Genomic DNA, 26,873 nt, shown 5'->3' on the forward strand with positions numbered 1-26,873 from the left:
GAGGATTTCTTAGTGCACATTTGCAGGAGAGTCGCATGAGAAGCATTATGAGGTGTCGGTTTGTTTCCTATTCTCTTTGTTTGTGAGTTGTGGAAGGAAAAAGATGAATTATTCATTTTAATCTGATCCATTATATGCGACGGTTCGCAAAACGCCATGTTTGCGCTGTTAATAGAAATGAACACAACTCAAATTGGTTTGAATTTTCAAAGTTTTATTCAACGTACTAATTACACTTTATGCATGAAATCTATCAAAACATATGCTAGAGGAAAAGCTCTGTAAAGCATGTAACTGAAAATAAGCTTTTGTTTCAACAATAAAACATTTTTTTCGACAAAATATTTAAAACTGTACCTAAAACGTCATGAACTAAAAAGTACTTAAAACATTGTTTTTTATTCTAGCAGCTTCTTAGTTGAAAAACTTTTAGTAAACCAAGCCGTTAGAAATTTTTAGTTTTAAAAACTTGTTATCTATAAAAAAAGCAAACAAAAATGACACAACAGTAAAATTACAAAGACGATAAGATGACAACTCAACCGAATGTTCCAAATTTACAAATAAAATGCGACATTGTTCTCAAGTTGGGCACATTTTAGGCATTGAAATACTTTTCAGGCTATACAATGAAACTATATAAAGCTTGATATACAAAAAATAGTAAAAAATAATTTAAACAAGAAATGATTTTGTCTTGTACTTACTACGATTCATTTTAAAATTTAAAATGCAAGTTTTCATTGATCAATATAACTTTGTACTGTTTTTTTTTTGATATTAATGATATGCAGATTTTTTATCATAAAATAAAAACTAAACACAATAGCTTATTGAAAAGTTAACATTGTTTACATTAAATATCTTCATCTTTTCTTTTGAATAATACTGGAGTCATCTCTAAACTGTAGTTGAAGATTCACTGTTGAAAGTTTGATTGCATTAAACTTCTATTTTTGTTGGTTTATAAGTTTTTTATACATAACAACTAGCATTTATTCTTGAGAACAAGACAAAACTATTATGGTATTTAACTTAAGCTTTGAAAAACAGCATTATCAGTATTTTAAACACAGTCATAAATTACACTTGTAACCTGTTATTTTCTATTAAAAGTACTCAAAAATGTTTTAGTTTGTTCAAGTACTCTAAAAAGTTCTGTTTGATTGTTTAATCGAAAAGAACTTTTAAGTTTAGGAACAGCTTCAAAATCATTAATCCCTACAATCTTATAGTAATAATATTTATTATATGTATAGCTCATAGTAATTATATTTATCCACCTAATTATTTGCCAACTTCTGCTTCCATGTTTGGTTTCAGGGTGTCTCCCTTTCCGCTGTCCCTGTCAGATTCGTCCTCCTTCTCATCTTTCACTTCCTCCTGAGGAGAAGGATCTCCCTCCTCATTGACTTTGCTGGTTAAATAAATTGTCAATATGAGTTATTTTACTGTTTTTGAGTTAAGTAGCTAATGCTCCTTTCTTAACATAAGAATGTTATGAAAAACATGTATTTTTTAATAATATAACTTTTTAAACTTCAAACTTGTACTCAAGAACTATCAAAATTTTTAAAGTTTTTAGTTATGTTTCCTTCCAGTTAAAATTTATTCCAACTGCCCACAACTACACCAGTCATGGCTAAGAAAAACAATTTCACGTTTAAGTACAAAATAAAATCTCACTCTTCCTCTTCTTCGTTCTCCTGCAGCTGCTTCCTGCTCTTCTTGCAGCACCCCAGCGGTCCCCTCAACCCCTGAAACCTCTTCTTCTTCTTCGGGGCTTCCCCCTCCCCCTTCTCCAGCATGGCTTCCTCCTCACCCGCCTCTTCGGTCTTTTCTTCGTCTTATGAATTTATTGTTAAAATTAAGCGTTTTTATTATGGTTAAAACTTTTGTTATAACTTTGAAATAAAAAACACTATTTCTAAGAATTGTAAATTTACACTTTTTTTTTACAAAAAATATTATAATAAATGCTAAAATAATTCTTAAAATACTTGTTTTATCTTTTCGTATAAAACTAAAAGTTTCTTACTCTAAATGTTAATTTCCATTCAAAATTTTTTTTAATAATGTCTAAAAGTGAATAAAAATCCACAAAACAAAACATAAACATTAACTAAAAAATTATAAATGTCGAAAATAAATTTAGAAAAATATACTCTTAAAATTTCATTCAAACAGAATATTTTTTATACTAACTTGTATCTCCATTTTCTGTGGATTTTTCAGTCAATTTTTGTTTCTCCGCGTCACCTTCCTCTTTAACATCGTCGTTTTCCGCTGGACCTCTGAAATAAAAATAAGAAATTAAATTGATAGTTTTTTTCTGTATACATGATATTATCAATTTGCACAATCGTTTGAAAAAAATAGTTATCTCAACATTTTGCTATGTTTACAAAACATACAGCTAGTTAAAATATTGTCATACTTCAATATTTTCCGGCGTCTGAATAAAGATGGTAAAATATACCATAAATTTTTATAGCTTTTTAGAATTTTTTAAAGGTAAAAATTTTCAGTCAACTGTAAAACGTATTTAAATTACAACTAAAAAAAAGTATTTTTAATCTAAAGCGACTATAAAAGCTTAACCTAAAAATATAGTAAGAACTTTTCAAGCAAAAAATACTAAATTCACTAAAGTAAATACAAACTACAGTTATTATTTATTTTATCCATATTTATCCCACTCACACTTCCCCCTTTTCTTCCTCCCCTTCTTCCTTCTCCTTCTCATCAGCTCCCGCCTTGCCGCAGAGCAGTCCCCTGTAGCACGCGTTCTGCTCCACGTCCTGGTCTCCTCCTTGCTGCTGCCTCCTCTTCACCACCAAGACTCCCGCTCCCGTCGCTCCGAACAGGAAGAGGACGATGAAGACGACCAGCGCGATCATGCCTCCGCTCATCACTTGCGAGGACTCTGAAATATTATTTGTATTTTTATCTTTTCTTTTGAATAATACTGGAGTCATCTCTAAACTATAGTTGAAGAGTTGAAATTTTGATTGTATTAAACTTTTATTTTTGTTAGTTTATAAGTTTTTTTATACATAACAACTAGCATGCATTCTTGAAAGCAAGATTAAACTATCATGGTATTTAACTTAAAATGTTTGGGTGCAAGTTTGAATGTAATGCTTGAAGTTTTTCCCCCGGCTCTCGAAAGGACTTTGAATGATAAAAAAAATGGAGAATAATAGATAGTTAGATCCTAACTGTTGTTTAAACTTTAATATTAAGTTAGATAGTTCAAAAGTGTAAGATAAAAGAGCTTTCAATTACTTGATCTTATCTTTCTGGTAAAGATACTGAAAAAAACTTTGAAATATTGTTAAACTGTTTTTTTTTAATATTCAGCTGTGTTAATGCTGCATACTTAACGGTAGAGCTTATTTGAACATTCGTTCAAGCATTTCCACGAAGTTAAAAAAATAATCGTTTAATGCTTTAGGTTGATTTTATTTCAATTTTATAAAAGCTTATCCAACTGTGGATAGTTTACAAACTGTCCATGCTTTTTTTAAGTACACGTATTCGTTAACTATTTGATTACATAGTTAACAATAAATTAAGCTTAACATATTTAGCTTTGTTTTTTTCTGTTTGCTGCAGCTTTGTAATTATCCTAAGTGTAACGACATCAAAGCAACATTTTTCAACCACACTTCTGGAGTGGGTTGTAAGAGTTTATGTAATATTTCAGCCTCTTTGTACTCATATAGTAAACAGTGTTTGCATATTGGTAAAATAATTGTTGCAGCAAAAAAGTTTTGATTGAGCAACATTTAGCTGTCAACATGTTAATAAATTAGTTTGTTTCATTAAAAATCAATTTAACAGAAAGAAAATGTTTTAAACAGCTAATTAGTTTTAAATTATTACAACATATCTAGTTTATGATTAGTTGTGCTTAATTAGTTTTAGAAACATATACTATTCACAATGTACCTAGCTCTTTAGTTGATTTTAAAACAAAATATTTGCTTCAAAAACGTTTTCTCTAAATAAAAGATAGTTTTTGTCATATAAAATAAAATTTTTGTTTCCCTTAACTAAATTTTATAAATAAATTTAGATTGACAATAAATTCTGAGTGAAGTACTAATTTAATCAAATAATAAATAGCTATGTACATTTTTAAATTTACAAACAAACAAACTTAAGTGAACTATGAAGGTCTTCGTCGCTTTACCCTTTCCGTTATCTGCCGTGCACATTATTTTGTTCACACCTTCTTCATTCAGCTCGCTTCTCACCAGAATCACAGTTGATTGTTTCATGCTCTCCTCTTCAAAGTGCTGCAGCTCCACCTCTGATCCATTCACAGTCCAAACAAATTTATCTGCAGACAGAAAGTTGTGATTAGTTACAACGTCTTATAAATAGCTTTGTAGTAGCTGGTTTGTAAATTTTAAAGTAGTTTTAGTCCTCAATTTTAAATATTGTTTTAAGGTGTTAAATTTTTATGATCCTTCAGCAAATTTTGTTTTTCAATTGTATTAATAAATTTTTAAGTTATTTAATAGTGAAAATGAGTTTCAAAAGCTTTAAGATATGTTTGATAGTATATGTTTAATCCCATTTAAGTCTTGTATAAAAAAAAAATAGTAACAAAATTAATTTATTAAAAAAGTTTTTAATAAGATGTTTTACCAAAGCAAGAAGATTTTACAACTGCAAGTTTGTATGGACGACAAGAAACTTCACTTAAATAATTAATTTATCCCACTAAAAATAGCTAAATCTAGCAGGCTTTGAAGGAAAAACAACGCACACAATTTTCTGACTCATACTCGCAGAACAAGAGAATAAGCAAAAAGTTGTAATCTGGTATGTACCGCTGTTTAGGAACACAATGTTTATCTTTTATTCGAGTCACGACTTAACTTATTAAGCTTTTCAACTTTGTGTAATACGCAAAACGCGGTGAAATCTAAGCTTTTTTGTAACTAGTCTTGTTCAAAAAACAAGTTTTCGAATAAAAATATTAGTGCTTTAAAATTATTTTAAAAACAGTATTTCATTGATTATTTCTTTTTGTTTTTCGAAGGTACAAAGCCTTTTATTTTCTACAATTAACTAACATTTAAGCTTCTCAAATAAAAACTTTAGTGTTGAAACGTTTAAGTATTGTTTAATATACCTGCTGTAGGGTTTGAGTTTACAGCGCAAACTATTTCTTTCTTATCTTCAGAAGGTTCCATGTAAACTTTTTCTTCAGCAGCATCAAAACGCGGTTCTCCTACAAATGTTAACTTGATTTAGTTTTTTTAGAGAAAGAAGAAAATGTACACTGTACTACCATTTCTGATTTGTAACGCATGGATTAAGTAAAAAAATAGTTTCAAGCAAAGAAATGAACCTAAACTTAAAGCGTAATACATGTCTTAAGGTACAAGCCCTTGTAAAAATGTAATTATACCTTTCTAAGACTTATTCATAATGGCTAAAACAAAACCACACAAACCTTGAACATCCAACTGGAACTGTGAATATTGGGTTCCAATTTGGTTTGTAGCGATGCATTTGTACACATCTCCGTGTTCCTCCATTGATTCTACTTTTATGGTTATAGTTTGTCTCGTACTCACCTAAAAGTATATTAAATATTGAGAAAATAATAATTTTTTTTTTATCAATTAGTCTTTTAAAGTTATATTTACATAAATAAACTGATTTAAATGTATTCCAAACTTTCAAAACTGTTTAAAAGTGGAATAATAATCTAAGCTTGTATGTTTTATTAGATATATTGACAAAACTTCTTTCCTGAAGATCTTACTAATAAAAAATATCTATAAAATTTTCTTGATAGTTTTATACTAACTTGCAAGTAAAGTGTTTAAAATCATATTTACTTTATATTTTTTAATTAAAAGTTACTAAAAACAAATTATCAAAATAAACCGACTAACTCTTTAATAGTAATCTAGCTAGTGTATCCAATTAAACCTCTCAATAAACTTTTAACTTGAACAGGTGATAAAAAATAGTTTTTTTCGTTGGTTTTTATACTAAGTTGCTTGTAAAATATTTCATACTAATTTCATACTACTTTGCAAGTAAAGTGTTTTTACCATTTTACTTTATCTTTTTTATTAAAAAAAAAATTTAAAAACAAAACTTATTCTTTGATATAAACTAGCTTGTGTATTCAATTAAACCTTTTCAAAAATTTTCTAACTTGAACACGTGATAAAAAATCTAATATATATTTTTCTGTTAGTTTTTATACTAAGTTGCGTGTAAAATATTTCAAATATGTTTACTTTTCACTTAAAAACTAAAACATATTGACAAAACAAACTTTTTCTCCGTTCTTGTGCCACACGTATGTGATGTCCTGAGATCCCCTCGCCTTGCACTTGTACTCTCTCGATGTGCCCACCTCGAATACTTCAACGTCATCCCAATGATTTTTATTGATCACTGGTGCCACTGTGAATAGAATTTTTATATTTATTTGTTAGAAATTTTAAAATTAAAACCAGTCTCAATTAAAAATAGAATGAAAATAAACAGTTAATTTTTTTTAAGCGTTATAAACTTAACTTCAAAAAATTTTTTTTGGTGATAAATTCAATAATTTTTGAGTAAAGAAGGTTTTAAGCTTATAAATATTTGAAAAACAGACTTAGTTCAATGTATATATGTTTTTTTAAGAGTAACTTTTAGTAGAAGATGCAATAAAATTGTTACATACAGTACAGTAAACATGTAGTTTTCATTTTAAATGAATAATTGAAAAACTACCGCTAGCTAATTACAATTATTTTAGAGCTAAGACTAAGTTTTCTAAAACGGCTATGCAAAAAAATGATTTTAAGCACCACTTTCATTTTACAGTTTAAAAATTAATGACAGTTTAAGCAAACAGTTTTTAAGTAATTTTCAAAAAAGAAAGTTTTAAAGCAGGCATGTAATTCAATTTTACAATATAGTTTAAAAAGCATTAGTGCAAAAATCCAAAACAAAAAGTTGCAGCATTAGCTTGACATACTTTAACAATAAAAACATCTTTTAAAATTCTGTAAAAAGCTTTGCTCATATCATTAGTCATGTTCAATTGCTTGTATGTGTATTAAGTTTGAAGCTGTATACTAAACATGAATGATTTTTTGTTGTGTGAAAATGAATTATTACGTCATAGCAGCAACTTACCGGGCGTCGGCGTCGTGGGAGCCTGGGTGGTGGTGGCTGAAAGAAAGCAAGTGAGTTGGAAGAGATAAAAAGAAAACTGCGTTACGACGTTAAACAAGATACGTTCACTGTTGTGAAGCAAAAGCAACAAGTTTGCAACAGTGCATCACATGTATTACACTTGCACGTTAAAAATAATTGTATAAAAAAATATATACTTTTCTAAAACAAAAAGAAAAACTTTTATTTGCATTTATAATTTTTAAACTATACATTTTCAATAAAATTAGTCTTTTTCAAACATCTTTTAAAATCTAAGGTAGATTATTCATCTATGCTATACTAATAATCAATGTTGATAAGTAACATTGACCACCTCTTCCCTTCTCAAGGTTAATTTGTTTACACTTTAGTTAATACATACACACATTTACCTTTAAAGAAAAACATTAAGCAAAACTTAAAAACATCTCTGCTTTTATATAAAAAATATATTTTTTAATTGCTCAACAAACTTATGACTTGCAGCTTCATGGACTTGTTCTCGATGAAGTTCTCAACGCCCGCCGAGCCGTTCCAGTTCTTCAGCTTCAGGTTGCACGTGAGATCCGATTTGGTGATGTCCTGGTCCGTGTCCACGGAGTACGAGGTCCGTACGGAGAAGGTTCCGTCCTCATTATCGACAGTTTCGGGCTCGCTGATGCTCGCCTTATCCAGATTTCCAGTCCTGTTTGAATAGAAAGTTTTTTTAAGTTACCTACGTGTATAAATGTAAAATATACTGTTTTTTTTAGATCATGTTCTTAAGTTTTATGAAATTGTCCAAAATTTGCAAATTTCTTAAACTGTACTGATTTCAAACTAACTATAATACTATTAAATACAAAAAGAAAGCTTTTAATTTAGTCGACTTCATTTAGTCAAAAACATCACGAATTCGTAAACTGACCAGAAGACTTCGTAGTCGAAGTTCCTGTTCATGTTGTTCACTGTGCACACTGCCTTTGTCTGTTCACCACTGTCTTCGAGGTGCATCGCCTCCTGAACCACTTCAATTTCAGGTTTGCCTTTAAAAAATTCGTTAATCATACTAAAAATTTATATTTCTTATATCTTTAGTTGTCATTCTTACAATAACGACTAAGTTTGAATATACTTACATATTTGTTTTTATATCGATAAGTTGCTGTTGTCACTATACTTTAAAGTAAAACATTTATTAACAAAAGCAAAGATGTTTGCACTACTTTATTTACTTAAAAAACAGTACAAATTTTGTTATATAAATTAATTTTGAAATACTTCAATTCCTATTTTAACTTCAGTATACTCACTGTAGACGTCGAGTTGCACCTTTCCGGCGTACAAGTTGCTGTTGTCAAGATCACACTCCCAACCCGTGCTATCCTCCTCGGAGACATCTTCCAAAAGAATGCTGTGCGTGTCCGGATCGTACTCGTAGCTGTAAAGCAATTAAATTTATCATTTTTTTGAAGTATTAAGCAATTTAAACTTTTACACTCATGTTTAATTAAATAAAACAATTAAAAAAGTTGACTAACTGTTTTTTTAAGTGAAAGCTTAACACTAACAGCCTAGTAAACTGTAAGTGAAAACTAGTAACTAAAAGAAGTTAATAAATAATTGAATTGGAATACTTTAAAATAAAGCTTTAACACTCACGGCCTAGTGAAGTTTTCTTTATCGACTTTGCCATTAATGTGAATGATCATTCTTTTTGGGTACCCGTCTACAATGGCGGTCCATTTAACTAATTCGCTCCAGTCCTGGTATAGTTTTAACATAATAATTTAATAATTTTTTCATGTGAATTTAAACACAAACTAAAACTATTAATTCAAATAATTTTTTAGGCATGAATGATTTTTACACTTCAAATTAAATACTTTGCATCTGACTTATAAATATCTTTGTTAGAAAGTTCATGTATAAAAGAACAACCATTTTTTTTTACGAATGAAATTAAAAAAAACTTTTCAGCTGTAAAATAGAGAAAAACAATAAGTTAGTACAAATGAAAGTAATTCAAAAAAGCTGAGAACTATCAAAACAGCTCTTAGACATTCCAGAACTGTTGTCGTAAAAATGGTGTTATATTAATAAAAAAAGAAAAAAAATGTCATATGAAAAATAAAACAAACAAACCAAAGGGTCATTAGTTCCGGGCCTATGGTTGGGAAGACAGTGAAGTTCTACGTCATCTCCCGCCCATGCACTCAAGCGTTTACCTTTGAAAATAATGAAAATATTTCACTATGGCCTACATATTATGTAATGATGCTAAAAATAGAATAAAAAAATGTTTATGAAAAACGTAGTGTTTGTGCTAAAGAGTTTACTTAGTGATTAAAGAGTAAAAATGTGTGTTTTTTAAATTTAGGAGTTAATTTTTTTTTTTTTTTAATTATTAAAATATTAATGTTGTTGTTGTTTTTTTCTATACTTTATACTTAAAAAGTTTAAAATATTATTTAAAATCAAATTACAAAACAAATAAACAAACCTTGTGCAAGCGAAATAAAACCAAGAATCAAAAACAACGAAATCGTTTTGAGACACATTTTTAACAATGTCGTAACAATTCTTTTTAATTTGAACACAATCTATAAAAAGAATCTGTAAAGTTTATTGTCGTGAGCAAATATTTTTCATCAGATTGTAACACAGTGCGCGCAGCAATTCCCACATGAATAGAAATTTTAACACAATTAAGTTTTTACGCCGTGGGATTATTTTGTGACTGTTTTGCGAGGCTTGGGTTATTTTTAAATTGATGGAGATTTTTTTTATGGCTGTCGTATAACTTTATTTTGTCTTGGAAACTAATTTTAAACATTTAAGTAATCAAAAATGTTTTTAGATAATTTTAGCGTCAGGTGTCAAAGGCTTAAACAAATTTGATCGTTTTTTAAATTTGGTATGCTCGAACAGTAGTTAGTGTAAACTTTACTAAAAAAAATAATTATATAAGTTTAAGTATTTTTCTTTTTAATTGGTAGTTTTTAAAGCATACTAAATATATAAAAACTAAAACAGTCCTTTAAAACAAAATAAGCGCACATTTTAATGACTTTAAACTGTTTTACGTCATATAAAAGTTTCAAATAATATTTTTTAAAAATTTATATCCAAACAAACAATCAAACAGTACACATTTTATTTATAATTGTGAAAAAAATATTTTATTAGTTACCAATTCTTAATGTATTTATTTTAAACTCTTTAAATCAAAAACGTAAAACATTAAACTCTCGGCTAATTTAATTAATATTTAACAAAACTTATATTGTAATTACTTTTGAATATGTGGTTATAAAACACTTGGTACAAAAAAACTTGAATGAATCAACAAAATATCTAAAACATAAATAAAATTTTAGAAAAAAATTTGGTTTGTTTGTTTCTCACTTTAGTAATGTTAAAACATATTTTAAATCTACCATAAGCTATAACTTTTAAACTAGACACAAAAAACAAGTTTTTTAATTTTCATAAATTTTTGTTTAATGTCAACAAAAAACAAACTAAATATAGAGTTTATAAAACTGAAATTAAGTTTTAACTTTCTATGGTTTAAAAAATATATAACAATTAATTGAACTATAAGTATAAGCAAACAAACGGTATTTTTTAAATTTGAGTTTTATTTAGTTTTTTGATTGTTACAAATGAAATATAAAAAAATATCACTAGGTTACATAAAAACTTTTTTTAGAAAAGTTAATTAGATTTTCAAACAGACAATTTAACTACTTATTCTATTGCTTTTGTCGTAAAAATCTAAACCTGAATTTAAAACCAAACAGTCTTAACAATTCTTTTTTATCAAAAAAACTATAAACTTTTAAGCTTAATATATCAATTCTACATAAAATTAAAACAGTATGTACAGCAAAAAAGCACGAAAACTGTGATATTGACAAGTTCTAAAAATAGAACAAACTACATAATTGGTTAAAAGCGTGCAGTGCGCTTTCAGAAGGACGAATCTGACTAACACAACAACTTGTTCACTGCAAAGCTGCAAAAACCAAACTGCTAACGTTGACTTTAAGATCGCTCGATAGAAAGTAAGCGGTTTTGCTGACAAGCGCTTTTCTGAAACTAATACCTTGTAAAAAATACTGCTTACTCCTTTCAACGCATCTTGTTTAGCGCTACTGAACTCAAGAGTTGTAAACAAACATAAACCTATATTTTTTGTACTCAAAAACTGAACAGATTAAGTCGCGTCATCTTGTTGCATTTCAAACAGAGTAAAAGCAAGGATGGCGAATGAAAGCGACAACAAGCAGAAAAAAAGGAATCATCACAGAACAGGCAAAGCGGGGAAAAAAGTAAAATTTCAACACAACTCTCTAGTCTGCGTCATGAACACAAAATATCAATTATATGTACGAAAAAATCGGCTTATATTACAAAACTGATTCTTTTCCTATGACTATTGTTTTTTAACAATCATTAACTAATCAATGTTTACGGTTGCCGTTCTTTAACTATATACTTAAATAATTTAAACAATTTTTTTTTATTTTTAAACTAATATTCCTTATAAAATCTAAGAACACGCAATAACTTGTCAACAAATTACTCACTAAATCGAAACTTTAATTAGCAAGTTTTACTTAAAAATTTATACACTTACCGAACCGATTTAAATAAATAAAACAAAAAATTCACAAGAGCAAATGTAATCTCAAAGTATCTTAAAGTACAATAAAATCTTAAACAGAAAAAAGTTCAACAATAAAACATCACAAAAGTATTCTAGAAAACTTTTTACAGCCAGCAAACAATGGGAAAGATCCATTATTGAAGCGCCATTGTGACAGAACAATAAAAACCGCTGAGGTGTGACGACACGTCACAGTCCAGGACTCGAGCACCAGCCGGCCTATTATGACGACACACTGGTACTTAAAAGCGATGCTCTTTTTGTTAAAAGTTTTACACCCGTTTTTTTTTGCTTTTTTTTTAATTTCAATCGATAATGTTTCAAGAGTTTTTAAAATGTTAATTTTTTTTTAAATCGAAAAAAAAAAGAATTAACAACTTTTTGTTATCTCAATGTTGAGTTGCAATAATAATTTTAAAACAATTTTAAAACTTTTTTAAGGTTAAAACAACTTTTTTCTTTTTTTTTTGTTTGTTATTATTGAAAATTAATTAGAAAACAAAATAACATGAAATGTGTTTAAACTACCAATAAAGAGTGTGTAAAATAGATTATCAGACTTTGAATTTTATAATAACTTTTTAAGATTACAAAAGTTCATTTTTAAAGAGTTTACTAAGTAATTAATTATATATTATACAAAACACAATACAACAATAAATTTTTTTTTAGTGTTTAACTGTTTACAAATTAAATTAACATAACAAAAATTTTAAGTCTAAATTGTTCATTTATACCAAACGAGTAAGTATTATTTTGTGAAAATTAAAACTAGTCTCGCGTAGTAATATTAATTTATGCTTTAAAAATTATTCGTATATTTTTAATAACTTTATAATTAAAAAAATCAACTTTAGTTTATTATTAATTACTTGAAAAAATAACTGCAAGACCATATTTAATTGCAACAAAAAATAAAATACAGTTTACAAAAACATATTTTCAAAAAGGTGTTTTTTGATACTAAAGACGTTAAACTTTAGAAACACATTAGTTTCAATTTGCAATAAAAAAAAATCAAAAATGCACAACCCAGACAGCGAGCTAATAAAACGAAAGCTTGACAACAAAAAACACTTCAATAAAAACTTTTATTAGCGCAGATTAAAATCAATTTAATCTACATCGCGCGAACATCACACAAATTGCGCGCAATTTCAAACAGAAACTTTTTGTGTCTCCTACTGCCAGCCGACTATAAACTGAAGAGCAGCGAGTTGAAGCTGCGAAGGGTGGGGTTTTTCAGCTCGGTTGTCAAGTGGGTATTGAAGTGAAGCCCTGACAACGCGCCGCAGCCCAAAGTGGTCTTTTTAGTTGAAACGTTGAAACTGCTGCTCGTTTTTTTTTCAACTCCCCTAATTAGTCCTTTTAATCGCGCTTTTCAAGCACTGTTGTTTATAATTGCCTGGAAACTTCAAGTGCCTAGTTACATGGTCCTTTTGATTGCTCGGCTTTGAGAAATTGCGTCAATTTATTGATTGTAATTTATTTTTGGATTAACTTCTGCTTCACAAAGTTATCCTTTTTTCTTTTTTAGTAATTAAAATGTCTTTCGAAACTTTAAACCTTCTCAGTTTTATCAAAAATTTATTTATATTGTGAATAAATAATGTTTTTTTTGTTGGGTTTAAAAGTAATTTAGCTGTAACCGATAACATACAAAGTGTTTTTTATTAATACTCGTCCTGTGAACTTTAAATTGTAGAAAAATATAGAGATGTTACTTATTTTTTGTTAGTTATCAAAAATAAATTTTAACATAATGCATGATTTAATTATCCATTAAAAATGTTAAGGTTAAGTCAATCGAGTTAATAACTTTTAAAATAAATTAAGGTTTCTTAGTTTACTAATCAAAGTATTACAAATAAGTCAATCATTGCGTTTGAAAAGCTACTTGCAATAATTTAAACTACTATTACAAAATTTATTTACTTAATTTCACTGTGAGAGTTTTAGTTTTGCAATTATCTACTGTTTCTAGCATAAAACTCTGTATAAAACTTATAAAAATATGCGGCATTTTTTTAACAATCTAAATGCGCTGTAGAATATAAAAAACAAAAAAAAAAAGGAATTTCTGTGGAAAATCCGTAATTAATTCAATTTGAAAAACACTTATCAAGAAGTTGAACACAGCGCATCGTAACATGCTGACTTAATATTAGCAGTTTATTAATTTATTATTTTTATAATTTCAACAATCACAAATGTTAAAAAAAATAAAGCTTTTTACTGTGGTAAACTAATTTCAACAATAAGTAATTGCCATCGAATTAAAATAAATACGTGTAGCTTCTTAAAATTGCAGTTAATTAGAAGATTTTTTATTTAAGTTAACTTCAAAAACATAACCCAATATAAAGTTTGTAACCCAATTAAAGTGTTATTAACTCTACTTTGTTATCAGTAAGAAATAGTCAACAGTCAATTAGTTTATTGCTGAAATTTGACAAATTTTTCCTTGCGTCTGTTGTTCGATTGCCTACCGAAGCGATAAATGTTGCTGTAATCCTTGTACGGCCATTGGTACCTGTACATGTTCTCTGTTACCAGTGGCTCCAACTTCTTGTTCTGTGGAATATATATTTAATTTGTTTATCTTGATTACAAAACTTAGTTATCTTAAATCAATTTTACCGCTATTATCATTTAGCTTATTCTGTTTATTCTTTCATACGAGTATTAAGTACTTGTTTTTTACGTTTTGTGAGAAATTTAAAAAAATTTACTTAGCTGTAGGGTAAAAAGTAACTAATAAACAACTCAATTTATTAGTGCCGATACCTGGTCCACTTTTATAGCTTTAGAACAGGTTTAAATTTTGACATAGGTTTTAATTCAAAGTCAAAAAGTGGCAGCAAAACACTTTTGTAGTTAAAACCTTTGATTGCACAGGTTGTAAACGCATTTAATCAATCTACAATTTTGGAACTTATACGTTCAAGCTTTAAAAACTACGTGGTTTTTATTAAAACATACTTTTATAAGCACAATGTATAACTTTTTATGTACAACAACAAAAAAAAGCGCTTTGTACACAGTCACAATTCCTCATGTGAATTAAATTAATTTGGTTTAATTAACTCATAAACCTCTTACAGCATATTTATTGCAAGTGAACTGGTAATAATCCTATAGAGATGTAAAGCCCAGCGTGAAGTTTCAAATACTTTTCATTCGAACAAATCTGCTGAGAATTAGCTCTTTGTAACGAGCTTATGACTTTTTGAAAATATTATCCAGAATTTTTTTTTGTTAATCGCTTAATGCTTTCGCAACTTGATTTTTTTATGAAATGTGACTTCAAGTTATATAATGTTTTGCGGTTTTTGTAGCTCAACTTCTTGAATAGTAAAATAACAGCTTTGTAAGCTCTTCTTTTTAATAAAATTAATTTTACAGTTATTACTTAGGTAATAAAGTTCAAAATTTACACCAGTTTTTGTTTTACTGCTACTGATTGAAAAAAGACAACTTAAACTGTTAAAACTATCAATAAATTGTTTACGATAATTATACTACATTCGAAAAAGTTTTATAACAGGAAACAAAATGTTATTTACAACAAAACTTAAACTTGGCTAATAAATAAATTTGTGTGAGTGTATTTATTTTTATTGCATTTCCTACCTAATTACCGAAAATATAAAACTTTTGAACTTTTTTAATGTATGTGATAGCAATTTAAGCTTTAAAAAAACTAAGATCTTTAAAAATTTATTTTTTTTAAGAGTTGTAAAATTTTAAGTTAAACTTTTGTCACTAACTTGATGGTAAAAAGATAGTATTAAAAAGTACTTTTTATTATTTGTTTAGCTTACATATAACAAAAATGTTGAAAATTGAAATTACTGTCTTTAATAAAATTAATTAAACAAATAAAAGTGCAATAAGCTTAAACTTCTTAAATAATATTGTTTAAAAAGAAAATTTAATATTCTCTTAAAATATACTGAAAAGCGTTTTATTTAGTTTTAAACGAATAAGAACAATAATAAAAGAAAATATGACCTTATAGTCTGTCCATAATTAGCTTTTAAACAGAGTATAAGCAATATTGATGAAAGTAACAAGAGAAAAGTGTCTAATAAAATGGTGTTGAAAAATGGTTATTGAAATATTAAAAATGCAAACAAATTTATTACAAATATACTAGACAACTCTTTTAGAGCACTTAAATTTCTACGACGGATAACAAGTTATAACTAATTCAGAACATGTTTATTATTAGTTGCTTTATTTAGCAACACAGTTACTTAATTATAATCCCATTAAAGCCTAACTTTTAAGAAGACAAATAGACATTGCTTAATTTTTATTAGTATATAAGTGTGTAAAAAAATTGTTAATAGGTAAAATAGATTGAAAAATACTTAATTTCCTTTTACTTAGCTAATATACTTTTCTAAACTGCAAACATATTCACGTGTATTAAAGTTTTTTTGAAAACAAGTTTTTTTTTAAATGAGAATATTCGAAATTAAATAAAGTTTGATACATGCTATAGACAACAATAGGGATTAAATATAAAGTAACTGTTAATTTGTTAGAATAGGTGTTTGTTTAATGAAAAACTAGATGCATGTGATTTATATGAAAGTATAATTTACTTTTATTACAAACATTTCAGTTTTGTTTTTAAACTTTTTTTTTTGATGAAATGTGGAAACTTTTTTTAATCGTCATTTACTTAATTACAGACGACATTAAGAAAAACTTTCAAAACAAATGCGACAAAAAAGAAAAGTAAGAAGTTCAAGTATTATTAAACTCAGATACCACGCTCGAAATTAAAAGATGATTCAAATGATGACAAACAATCTAGTAATTTTTAATATTTATTTCAGTAAAATTTTGCATTTGTAAAAGAACTGTTATAAGATGTTTAACTAATTACTAACTTTTAAAACATTTCAGATGAGAAATGTCAAGGGAATGTAATAAAAACAAACGCAAGTTTGAGTCTAGACATTTTTTAAAAATTTATTAGTGTGATATCTGTGTTCCAAAAGTAATGAAAGCTATATTTAAGTTTTATTCTTAATAAAAAAATCGTAATTATGTACAATTTTACAATATTATCAACTTATACTATCAGTAAAGCTGGAAATGTTTTAGTAAGATAAGTTTATTTTACTTATTTGTGCTGTTAAATTAAAAAAAAAGTACTTATGACAAAGGCTCCTTAGTCAAATCTTACAAAAACTTTTAATAAACCGCCTAAACAAAAAAACAAAACATTTTACCTTGTAGTTCACACTCTTGTGTTCCGCATCCTTGCACATCGGAATCTGGTTGGCATCCACCCACTTCCTGAACGTCTGCCGGTACCTCATCGGCACGAACGAGTCCATCTTGGTCGTGTGGTAGTCGGTGGTGGCCCGGGAGTCGAACGAGTTGGTGTCCGGGTCGCAGCCGAACTTCAATGTGGCCGCCCCGCACACTTTCTGTGGGTGGAAATGAAAGAGTGTCGGTAAAAATTAATAAAGTTTGAAATTAGCCTTTGTTAGAAATAATATTTTAGCAAAAAATGAGACTAATATGTAATGAAAATACATCAATATAAAAAACTTGATGAATAATCCATTCGTTTTATTGAGCGAGAAGATATAAATATTTTTTACATAAACGATATTTTACTTTATTAAATATTACCAAATTTACTTGTTTGTTGTTTTATCTGTATAGTTTAGTACTTTTGCTATGTTAAAAGTAATGTCTAAATTCGAAAATTTCATGCATTGTTAGTTGAAATCTGAGATAAGTAAATCTTTTAGTTTATTCCACGTTTTTTTAAGTGTTTTTGAAACGTTATAAAACTTTGAGTTTAAGCTAAAATCTTACTGCTTTACAATCATTTTTATTCTTAAACAATTTCTTGTTCTATTTTTGTTGTTCATTATAAACGATGGAAGCAACACCGCACAAACAGGAAATGTAAACAAAACTTTTCGAGTAAGCTGATGACAAATGTTTGTTTACACTAAATCTCAATGCAAACAGTTGGTTTAGTGTGTATTGTTCGGAAAGTCGTCAATTTGAAGAATATAAACAACCGCAAAGCTCTTAATACCTGACCGTAACGATTTTACTGTTTGTTATTCTTTGCAGCAGTTTCAAAATATTAAATTTCACTGGATATTAAAATTGAAGCAATGAAAAACTAATTAAGTTTGAATCGATAAAAAATACAGACAGTTTTGTTATCAAAAAGTGAGCTGTAAAGTTTTTATTAAAACATAGCATTTAAACTATGCTGAATCATAAAAATATCAAGCATTTTGGCGCCTGTTTTAATCTCAATAAAAATGTTTAAAGCTATAAAATATTCAAAAGAAATTTTACACGTTTTTATATAAAAGTATAAAGTATAATTGTATATAAAAAAATGAAAAAAGATTGATATTAAAGAAAGACTTTATGTGAACTTTTATTACATATACTTTAGTTTCAGTTTATATACTTTTTTATAATCTTGAAAATTCATAACCTTAGTTTAATTAGAACTTTTTTCAAATAAAAACTTAAAAGTCTTCAGAAAATTCGTTTGACTATAAAAAGTTGTCCTAAAAATTATTTAAAAACTTTTTAAAAGTTATAGATTTTTATAAAGTTGCTTAAAAGACATAATTTAATTTCCTTCTGGTACTTAATTGTAAGGTTGTTTACACAGAAAGCGCACTCAATTCAAACTCAAAGTCACAGCGAACATGTACGGGCCTCCGTACAAAAGTGTAAAATGTTTGTGTTGCTGACATGAGTCATTACAGCACTGCGATTATTTCCCACGCCCTTATATGGCAGCCGACGCGCATAATAAGATAAACATCTTATGTGCCGTTTGCAGCAGTGTCGCTGTGTTTAGGTGCAGCGCATGGCAATTATTTGTAATTCTGTTTTTCGAGGGAATTGCTTTTCGCTTAAAGATTGAAAATACAACTTTTAATTTAAACAAGCTGTTTACTTGATTTTAATTTGAGAAAATATAAGTTTGTGCTTCAGCTTAGCATATAGCGATTATACAAGATAATGAAATTAGTTTGTTGAATGCAAATGAACGTTTTAGCAATCGTAAGTGCTCTTTTTGGTAAACTTCAATTGCGCTTCGTTATTGATTTGCATATAATTTTTTTTCAGTATTTACATAATGTTTTGTTTTTTTTTATTGTGTTCTTACACGAAGATAAATCCTGTCTGTGCTAACTACAGATAGGTTAAAACGTATAAAAATTATATTTCACTTTTCTAGTTATTTCAACGTAGATGATAAAAGAGAAAATTGTAATATACATTAGTAATTAAATGATGTATATGTTTAATTTTTTAATTGTCGCAACCATATAATTATTACTTATACTTTAATAAAAAAATTACATTGTATATATTTAATTACAATCCTTTCAATAGCTTGATTTAAACATGAATTATTACTAAAAAATATAATCTACTTATTTTAAATAAAGTTTTATAGAGTCTGTGTACAACTACAGTTAAACCATAGGTGAATCTAAAACAAAAAGAGTTATACTTCTTATAAATCTAACATAAAAAGTTTATTGATAAAGTCATTTAAGTAAAAACTTTATTTAAAATTAATTCAGGTTTTATTGTACAAGCTGCTAGTAATTTAGCACTCTGTTGTTATAACAAAGGTATCCTTCCGTTTTTGTAAAAACACATAAGTTTGTGAACCTTGTCGAGTTGTATAAACTTTTAAACTTTTTTCAAATGCTTTAAATACAGTTTTTTTTAATAATTTTTTTTTAGTTTTAGTTTGTAAAATAAATAAAAAACTATTTAATGAAAACTATAACGTTTAAACTAAAAAATTATTTTAAAAATTCACTGCAATTTAAGTGTTTCAAAAAAGTTTTAAATTTAACACTTCAACGTAAAAACATTAAAGTTTTGAAAGTTGTTGATTTAAATTCCAAAATTTTATTAAACTTTCAAACAATACTTTTATTTTCGAAATGTATGTTTTCATATTTAATTCATGAACATACTACAAAAAAGTTAAATTATTTACAAAAAGCATTGTTATATGAACATAACTAAGTGCTATACGAACATATAATAAGTGCTAAAATACACTGCTAAAAGAATAAATTACTTTTTAAAAACTTACTTATTGTAAACTAAACTACCATTTTGCTCATAACAATTTAGTATGTACAAAAAAATATACAAAAAAAAACTAGTTAATTTTTCTTGTAATTATATTGTAACCTTTCTAAATTCGACTAAAAAGAAAACCAAAATTATTAAATATGAACTACAGTGATTTATACACTGCACTACTAATACTACCTTATAAAAAAATACTTTAACATAGTTTTTTATAACACTTATACTTTTTTTATTAAACTAAAATGGATATGCATAAGTAAACTTCTAATACTATACTTTTACGGAAGTTTAATTGTTAAACCCTCTTATTAACTAAGCGAACAGTTTTTAAAAGCTATTTTCTGTTAACCAACATTTAACTTTTTGTTCATTTTCAAAACAGTTACAAGATTACAACAACTTTAACATGTTTAAAAAATTTTCAGCTTATTTATTTTTTGTACTGTACAAGTAAGTATATGACTCTCACTATAAGTAAACTACCATAAGTGAGCGATAAAACTTTAAAAAGGTAAAAGTATTAATGTAATTTAAACTTGTTTAAACACAAGATAGTTATTTCAATAAACATCCCTAAAAATAATATTTTTTGTTGATAAAAACTGAATTGTTAATAAAAAACTTAAGGTTTTACGACTAACTTACTTAAACTTATCAGTCAAAAAATACGCATTCATATTAAATTTAGCGTAAAGTATACCTTATTCTATCATTAATAAAATTCAAACAAGAACAAAGGATGAAAAAGATCAATAGATGTTTTAAAATAAACACCCGTGTGACATTTGAAAAATTAGTGTCGAGCTTTGTAAGAGGCTTTACTATAGATAGAAGTATATAGACAAATAAGGATCTAACTAAAAGTCATAGTATACTTACTAATAACTTACTTTTCATATACCTAATTGAAACTCATTTTAAATTATAAAGCATCAAAAATTTCAATCTTTTACAACAATAGATGTTACTTTACTTTTTTTTTGTTAATTTTAAGAAAACAATTCTTATATGATGATATTTTTATAGTAATTTCAAGTAAAAGTGTTCAAGGTAGTTTATTTAAGGTAGTATATTAAAATTTAAAAAGTTATTTTGATGCAAACAGTATTACGTTGAAATAAAAAACAGCAGAGCAATAAAACAAAATTTCTACTACTGCGTTAAGCTTTTTTCAATATATTGTCAACCGTTAAAGTATTAATATTTAATACAATTTTTCCGTTTGAGTCTCGCCCAATTGGAGCAAGGTATTTGCTAACTGCTTAATTGATTTATGACACTTAAAAGCATGTGGCGCTAGACTTTATGGCAAAATTATTCATTTTGATGCTTTTTAAATTAAAAACTGAATACTTGATTTTTCATCTTAAAGTAAGAACAGACTATCGAAGAAATTAAAAAAAAATTAAAACAGTTTTTAAATTACAGTTTTTTCATTGGCCGTTTAAACTCACAGAAACACTTCTAAAACTTTGCTTAAAAACAGTTTTATACAAACTTTTTTTTTTTAAATATCGTAAAAAATTTATAAAGAACATGAAGTTTTTCTTTAATTTTAAGCCAAATAACGGTTATTTGTAATATAGATAAATATAGTTTGAAAGACCAATCAATATAAGCATTGATAAATGTACTGAGTAAATTATTTTTAAGTTGAAAAGTAGAACTGATTACTACAATTATTATATCTTCGTAACGGTCAGTCCGAAATAAACATAGGAAAGAAAACTTATAACAGAGCTTGAAATATCTACTGAAGTTCATAAACTCATTAGGAGTTTAAAGTTTATGGTAAAACAAAAAATCAATATGCAAGATCAATATGAAAGTTAGGATTAAAACATATTAGCAGTGTGAAACAGCGCAAGAATACACACAATTGTAAATCCTAAAACTATCTTTCTTTTTGACCAACATTTTAAAGCTTGTATTTTTAAAACTTTGTTGTACATTAGAGTTTTCTGCTTTGAAAATTAAAGAATATCAGCTTACTTAATTATTATTATAATATACAATATATATTAATAAGCTGTGACTAAGCTGTGTTAAGTATTATAAGTAATTGTGACTCTTTTTCATTAAGGTTTTTTTTTTTGAAGTTTTGGCATGGAAAAATTTAAATTAGCCATCATTTGTTAAGCAGCTTTTGAAAACTAAAACTTTTATTTAGTAATTGGCAAATATATAAGCAGTTGTTTTTGAATTTACCTGTCTATGAAATATGTTTATTTTCCACATCGATGTTTAGTTTAATAATTTATTAGAGTAAGAAGCCTCTTTACTCTTCCGCTGACCAAAAAATTTAAAATTATTTTAAATTGATTTTATTTAAAAAGCATAAGTGTTTCTGTGACACTTAAATTTTTATTATTATTACTCTTTTTAAAAGTACATATAAAAAGTAAATGAAAACGTTTTCAAGAAATTCTACATGCTATTTTTGCAAAAATAAAAGACTTTGATACTTAAAAAACCTGTTAATTTAATTTGTTTCTAGGTTTTTTTAATGAACAAAATTTAGCAGACATATATTTTGAACTTTGCATAGGAAGTGTTATATAAAAGTATTTAACTTTATATAATCTAAGAAAGTGTTAAAGTCTAATTTTAAACAACAAGACGCAAATCAGTTTCATTTTACTTAATTTTTTCCAAAGTTTATCAAAGTATTTACAAAGACTAACAACACTTTAGTATATAAAAACTAAATTACTTATGAAATAATTATTATAGTATTAAATATCAAGTATAGTTGTTCTGTTTATAGAAAAATTACTGTAAGTCCAAACCTTTAGGCTAAAGTTATAAATGTTTTTTAGCGGTATTTTACTCTTAAAAATATGATAAACTTTCATAGCCAAGTTTTATTTATCTGTATTCATTTGTAAACGAACCTTAAATCGTTCTAAAATATTTTATGTAGTGCACTTTACTTTATATTTTTTGATTAACAATATTAATGTAATATAATCGAAAAATATAACAGAGGTATAAACAAATGAAGCTTTAATCAAAAAAAAATATTTTATCAAAAGCTGTAACTTAATATATTCTTCGAAAATCGGTTATCGTTGATAATAGACTTTATACTCAAAAATGTTTTTTTAAAGTTTAACAGCTTATAAATTACTTTAGTAGACTGTTTTTATAAAACCTAACAAACAAAATACTTATTTATCTAATTGCTTTCAACATTTATAATGTCCGATACTTTGATATATAGCTTAACTTATATGCACGCATACAAAGTTTACGTTCGAGTTTATTTATAGAACTTAAATAAGTTTTTTTTGATGTTAACCTCTATATAAATCCTTTTTTTTTATAATAAAAAGCTATGATATAGCTTCAGCTATCTAGTCATTAAGTATGAAATAGTTTTTAAATTTTTTAGAAACATTTTTTTTAAATAATATTTTAGCTTTTTAGTAACTTAAACTAGTTACACTTATAAATAAACCATATAAAACTAACATGATTTTCTTTCCATAAATTTGGTTGCTCTCTTAAGAAATCAAGATATCCATCGAACTTTCGTCTCGGATAGGAAGTTTCTTTAATCGTCAATGTGTCGAATTTCGAGTTGGGGTTAATAAGCTTCAAAGTTATTTTAGTTTTAAAAATAGCAAAACAGATTCTAAAATGTACACTTTTGTATTTTAAAAGGTTTTTCTTAAAAATTTATCAAATTAAAAATACAGTTAACTTACGTTTTTAGTGGGTGGAGTTAATGACACTATTGGCTTTAACTTGTGGGTATAATTTCCTTTTGAGTTAAACTCTTGGTCGTAAGTAGTCGAATGCTTTTCCTGTGTTTTAAACAAATAGTTAAATGTTTAAGTTTACTTCTCTAAGTTCTTTAGTCTTTTAGCTTAGTTTATTTTTGTTAAATACTTAGATTAGTAAAAATGTTATTAAACCTTTTCACGTCCTAGAACTACACTCGACTTTTTTAAAAGCAGTGTTCCTCGAACCGGTGCTCTACTTTGTATTTTGTACTGGGCTTGCATGCTTTTACTTCATCTTAAAAAAGTTGAAAAGCAAAAAAATAATCAACAATTTTTGTACATCATTATAAATGTTACGTCACTATTAGTTTTGTAGTTTGCATTAAATACTTATTTAGTTAGACTTTTACACCTACTTAGTCTGTGTTGTACGTTAATGTAATTAGAGGTTTATGTGCTAAAGTCATGGCCAATCCAAAGCAAGAGAACCTTCCTACACCTCCAGTTGCAGACCCTAAAAAGAGCAAAAAAACCAAAGCATAGTTAGTTCATATTATTGATTAATTTTAAGATTTAAAATACATGAAAACAACTTTTAGTTTTATAAATAACTTTATTCATGGAGTTTTTGCATTTTACTGAATTAAATGGTATGTTTTTCAATACAGTTTAGAAACTTTACTTTTAAACTATTGAATGTTAAATAATTAAACCATAAAAGTATGTTAATTTAAAAGCTATAAACTAGCTTACAACATAAGTCCAATATTGAATAGCCAACACTTAAATACATTTCTATAAACGTATCAAACTTCTCTTTAGTTTCTAAAAAAATATTGGTCATAGTGAAGCTTGATATCTTCTGTTTTTACTTGTCTGGTATTAATTTATAAAAAGTCAAACCTATCAACAAAATAAGGTTTGAGCTATTTCCTTCAATTTTTAAAACGTTAATAATTCTTTTCAGTTTTCATAAATCTAAATAAAATATTTTGCTACTGTAATAAAAGATTTTTTTTATTTTAATGGTAGTAGTGCAAAGTTACGTTTGTAAGTGAGTTCTGTAGATGTTTATTTTTAAGACTTTGAACTATTCTAATCTTTTTAAACTACGATAAATTTATTAGCTATTTAGGTTCTAAGTAAGTAAATCTAAAATGTATTTTTTCTCGAAACTTTAATCATGTAACTGATTAAAGTTAAGTGTTAGTTTATAAGTTTTGTTTAATATGTTGTTCTTTTATTTTATTACAATACATTTAAAATTTATATTTTTTTAAAGCATTGTTTTTACTCTAGTTTAAAGTTAGTTTGGTAAATGAAATTAGTAAAAAATGTGTATATATCTAAGATTAATATCCGAGATATAGAAACAGTACATGTTAAAATTGTTATTACCAGTTATATAGAACTATTTTTGAGTCTAAAGTTTGTTTATTTATAAGATGTGCTACATAGCAGCATTATTACTTATTGTTTATAAAGTTATGTAAACAGTGTTTAAAGTAAATCAGTAAAGTATTTAATTTTCACTCAAATTTAATATAGTTATGCAGGTTATAACCTGACATAAACTATAACTAGTAAGTTTGTGAGATATTGTAGATAAAAGTTGTGAAAATTCATAGCTCCAAAGTTAAATTAACTCTAAAAATGTGTTTAAATAACATACAACTGCGTACAACTAAAACTTTTAAAATTTATCTTTTTGGAAAGTACTATTTTAATGCCTTCATCAATTTTAGTTTTTTTTTTCAATTTTTTTATGCCAGTATTTTTTTAAAAGGCACGTTTCAATTTTAAACAATTATAGATAAAATAGATTCAGCACAAATGTTTATTAAAATCTTATTTTTTAAGCACATGTTTGCACAAAAAAGCGATCAACTTAGTTTAGCTTAAGCAACTATAACTTTAAATAACTTAAGTTTATTTCTAAGAAATACTTCTTTATACTTTTGTTTCATCTACCTTTAAAATACTTTTTAGTCTTTTTTAATAAAAATTTTGTACAGTATATACCTATTTGATTTCAACCTCAAATGAGAAAACATAAACAAAACGCATTAATATAGGTAAACAAACTATGGTAAACAAACGTCAAAAACAAACCAAAAATTTAATATCTTCTTAAGGCGCCTTTAAATTTAATCAAGTTAGTAGTTAAAAAAAAACTAAGTTTTTACTTTTTATCGTTTGTTATTGAAATTAAAAAAAAATTACCATTTTAAAGCATTAAAACACTTTAATATCAATGTTAAAGTTGTGAGTAAAAACTACTTTATAACAATTTGTTTTATCAAAAAATCCAAGTACTTTATCACAACTCATTACTACAACATTAAGAAATTTTCAGTAGTTGTGACTGAATTAGATGCAACGTTTTGTAAACTTTTTTTGGTGACATTTCAATGATATCTAACTGTTTTCTTTTTTTTTTAATTTTATGATTGCTACTAAAACTGAACTTGTTAAAATATCTTAATTAAGTATCAAATTCCCAATTTAAGCAAAGCAAGCTTGTATAATTTTATACTTGCACAGTTTATAAATATAAAAGGAATGTAAAAAGTTTTAAATATTGTTTTTTTTTCTGAACGATTAAGTTTTGAAGCAAAATTTTTATAAAATACCTCAAATCTAAAACTCCTTTTAGCTGATTGCTTTTCATTGTAAGTAACTGTTATCAGGTTCAAATTTTAAACTCTAAAGTTTTAATTCTACAATGCAACTAAAACTAAGTGTTAGACTCTTGTCGATAGCTTTGATTCATGTACCGTTTTTTTCTAAAACAGGTATGTACTTGAATTTTTAGGCCTATTTTGATTTCGTATGTTAGAAAAAACAAATTAGCTTTTATGCTTTACGTTACGTTTAAGCATCGCCTATAAAAAAACTGTATGTAGTAGTTTAGCCAGTTACATTTGTTTTAGAATATATTTTGTGTCTCCTTTAGCAGTAAATAGTCACATACTAAATTTAATCTTCATATTGAAGTGAATTGCATCTATAAAGTCTTTTACTTTTCCACAAACAGTACTTTACACTCTTTTATTCTCCTGTTTATGAAACAGAGAACAAAAAAATGTTTTCAAACGTCTTTAAACCAAAAAACTAAGCTTTTTATGGCATAATTAATAAATAAGATTATTGTTCATATCTTTTTGACT

General features: G+C 26.6%; 1 protein-coding gene across 2 annotated transcripts; it reads right to left on the bottom strand.

Annotated features, from left to right (window-relative positions):
- Positions 1 to 227: 227 nt before the first annotated feature.
- On the bottom strand, positions 228 to 9,785 carry LOC145838006 (uncharacterized). Of its 2 annotated transcripts, XM_082945520.1 has the most exons (16): positions 9,671 to 9,785; positions 9,313 to 9,395; positions 8,830 to 8,933; positions 8,481 to 8,608; positions 8,096 to 8,213; positions 7,662 to 7,873; positions 7,168 to 7,203; positions 6,314 to 6,444; positions 5,474 to 5,597; positions 5,150 to 5,248; positions 4,166 to 4,348; positions 2,704 to 2,926; positions 2,206 to 2,294; positions 1,687 to 1,846; positions 1,284 to 1,417; positions 229 to 922 (listed from the first exon to the last, which is right to left on the bottom strand). In XM_082945520.1, exons 1-15 carry the CDS (start codon positions 9,726 to 9,728, stop codon positions 1,288 to 1,290), a joined length of 1,878 nt encoding a protein of 625 aa, XP_082801646.1. In that variant the 5' UTR covers positions 9,729 to 9,785; the 3' UTR covers positions 229 to 922; positions 1,284 to 1,287. The 2 variants fall into 2 exon arrangements, with proteins under 2 accessions (XP_082801647.1, XP_082801646.1); XM_082945521.1 differs by lacking the exon at positions 7,168 to 7,203 and having other exon boundaries at positions 228 to 922.
- Between the last annotated feature and the right edge of the window lie 17,088 nt (positions 9,786 to 26,873).

This window comes from Thalia democratica, chromosome 6, assembly GCF_965202585.1.
Source record: "Thalia democratica chromosome 6, ktThaDemo2.hap1.1, whole genome shotgun sequence".
Classification (NCBI taxonomy): Eukaryota; Metazoa; Chordata; class Thaliacea; order Salpida; family Salpidae; genus Thalia; species Thalia democratica.

Coding starts and splice junctions, on each gene's coding strand:
- LOC145838006 (XM_082945520.1), bottom strand. CDS start 9,728: ATGTGTCTCAAAACGATTTCGTTGTTTTTGATTCTTGGTTTTATTTCG. Junction 7,874..8,095: donor TTCGACTACGAAGTCTTCTG/GTCAGTTTACGA, acceptor CTATTCAAACAG/GACTGGAAATCTGGATAAGG. Junction 7,204..7,661: donor CATGAAGCTGCAAGTCATAA/GTTTGTTGAGCA, acceptor GCTTTCTTTCAG/CCACCACCACCCAGGCTCCC.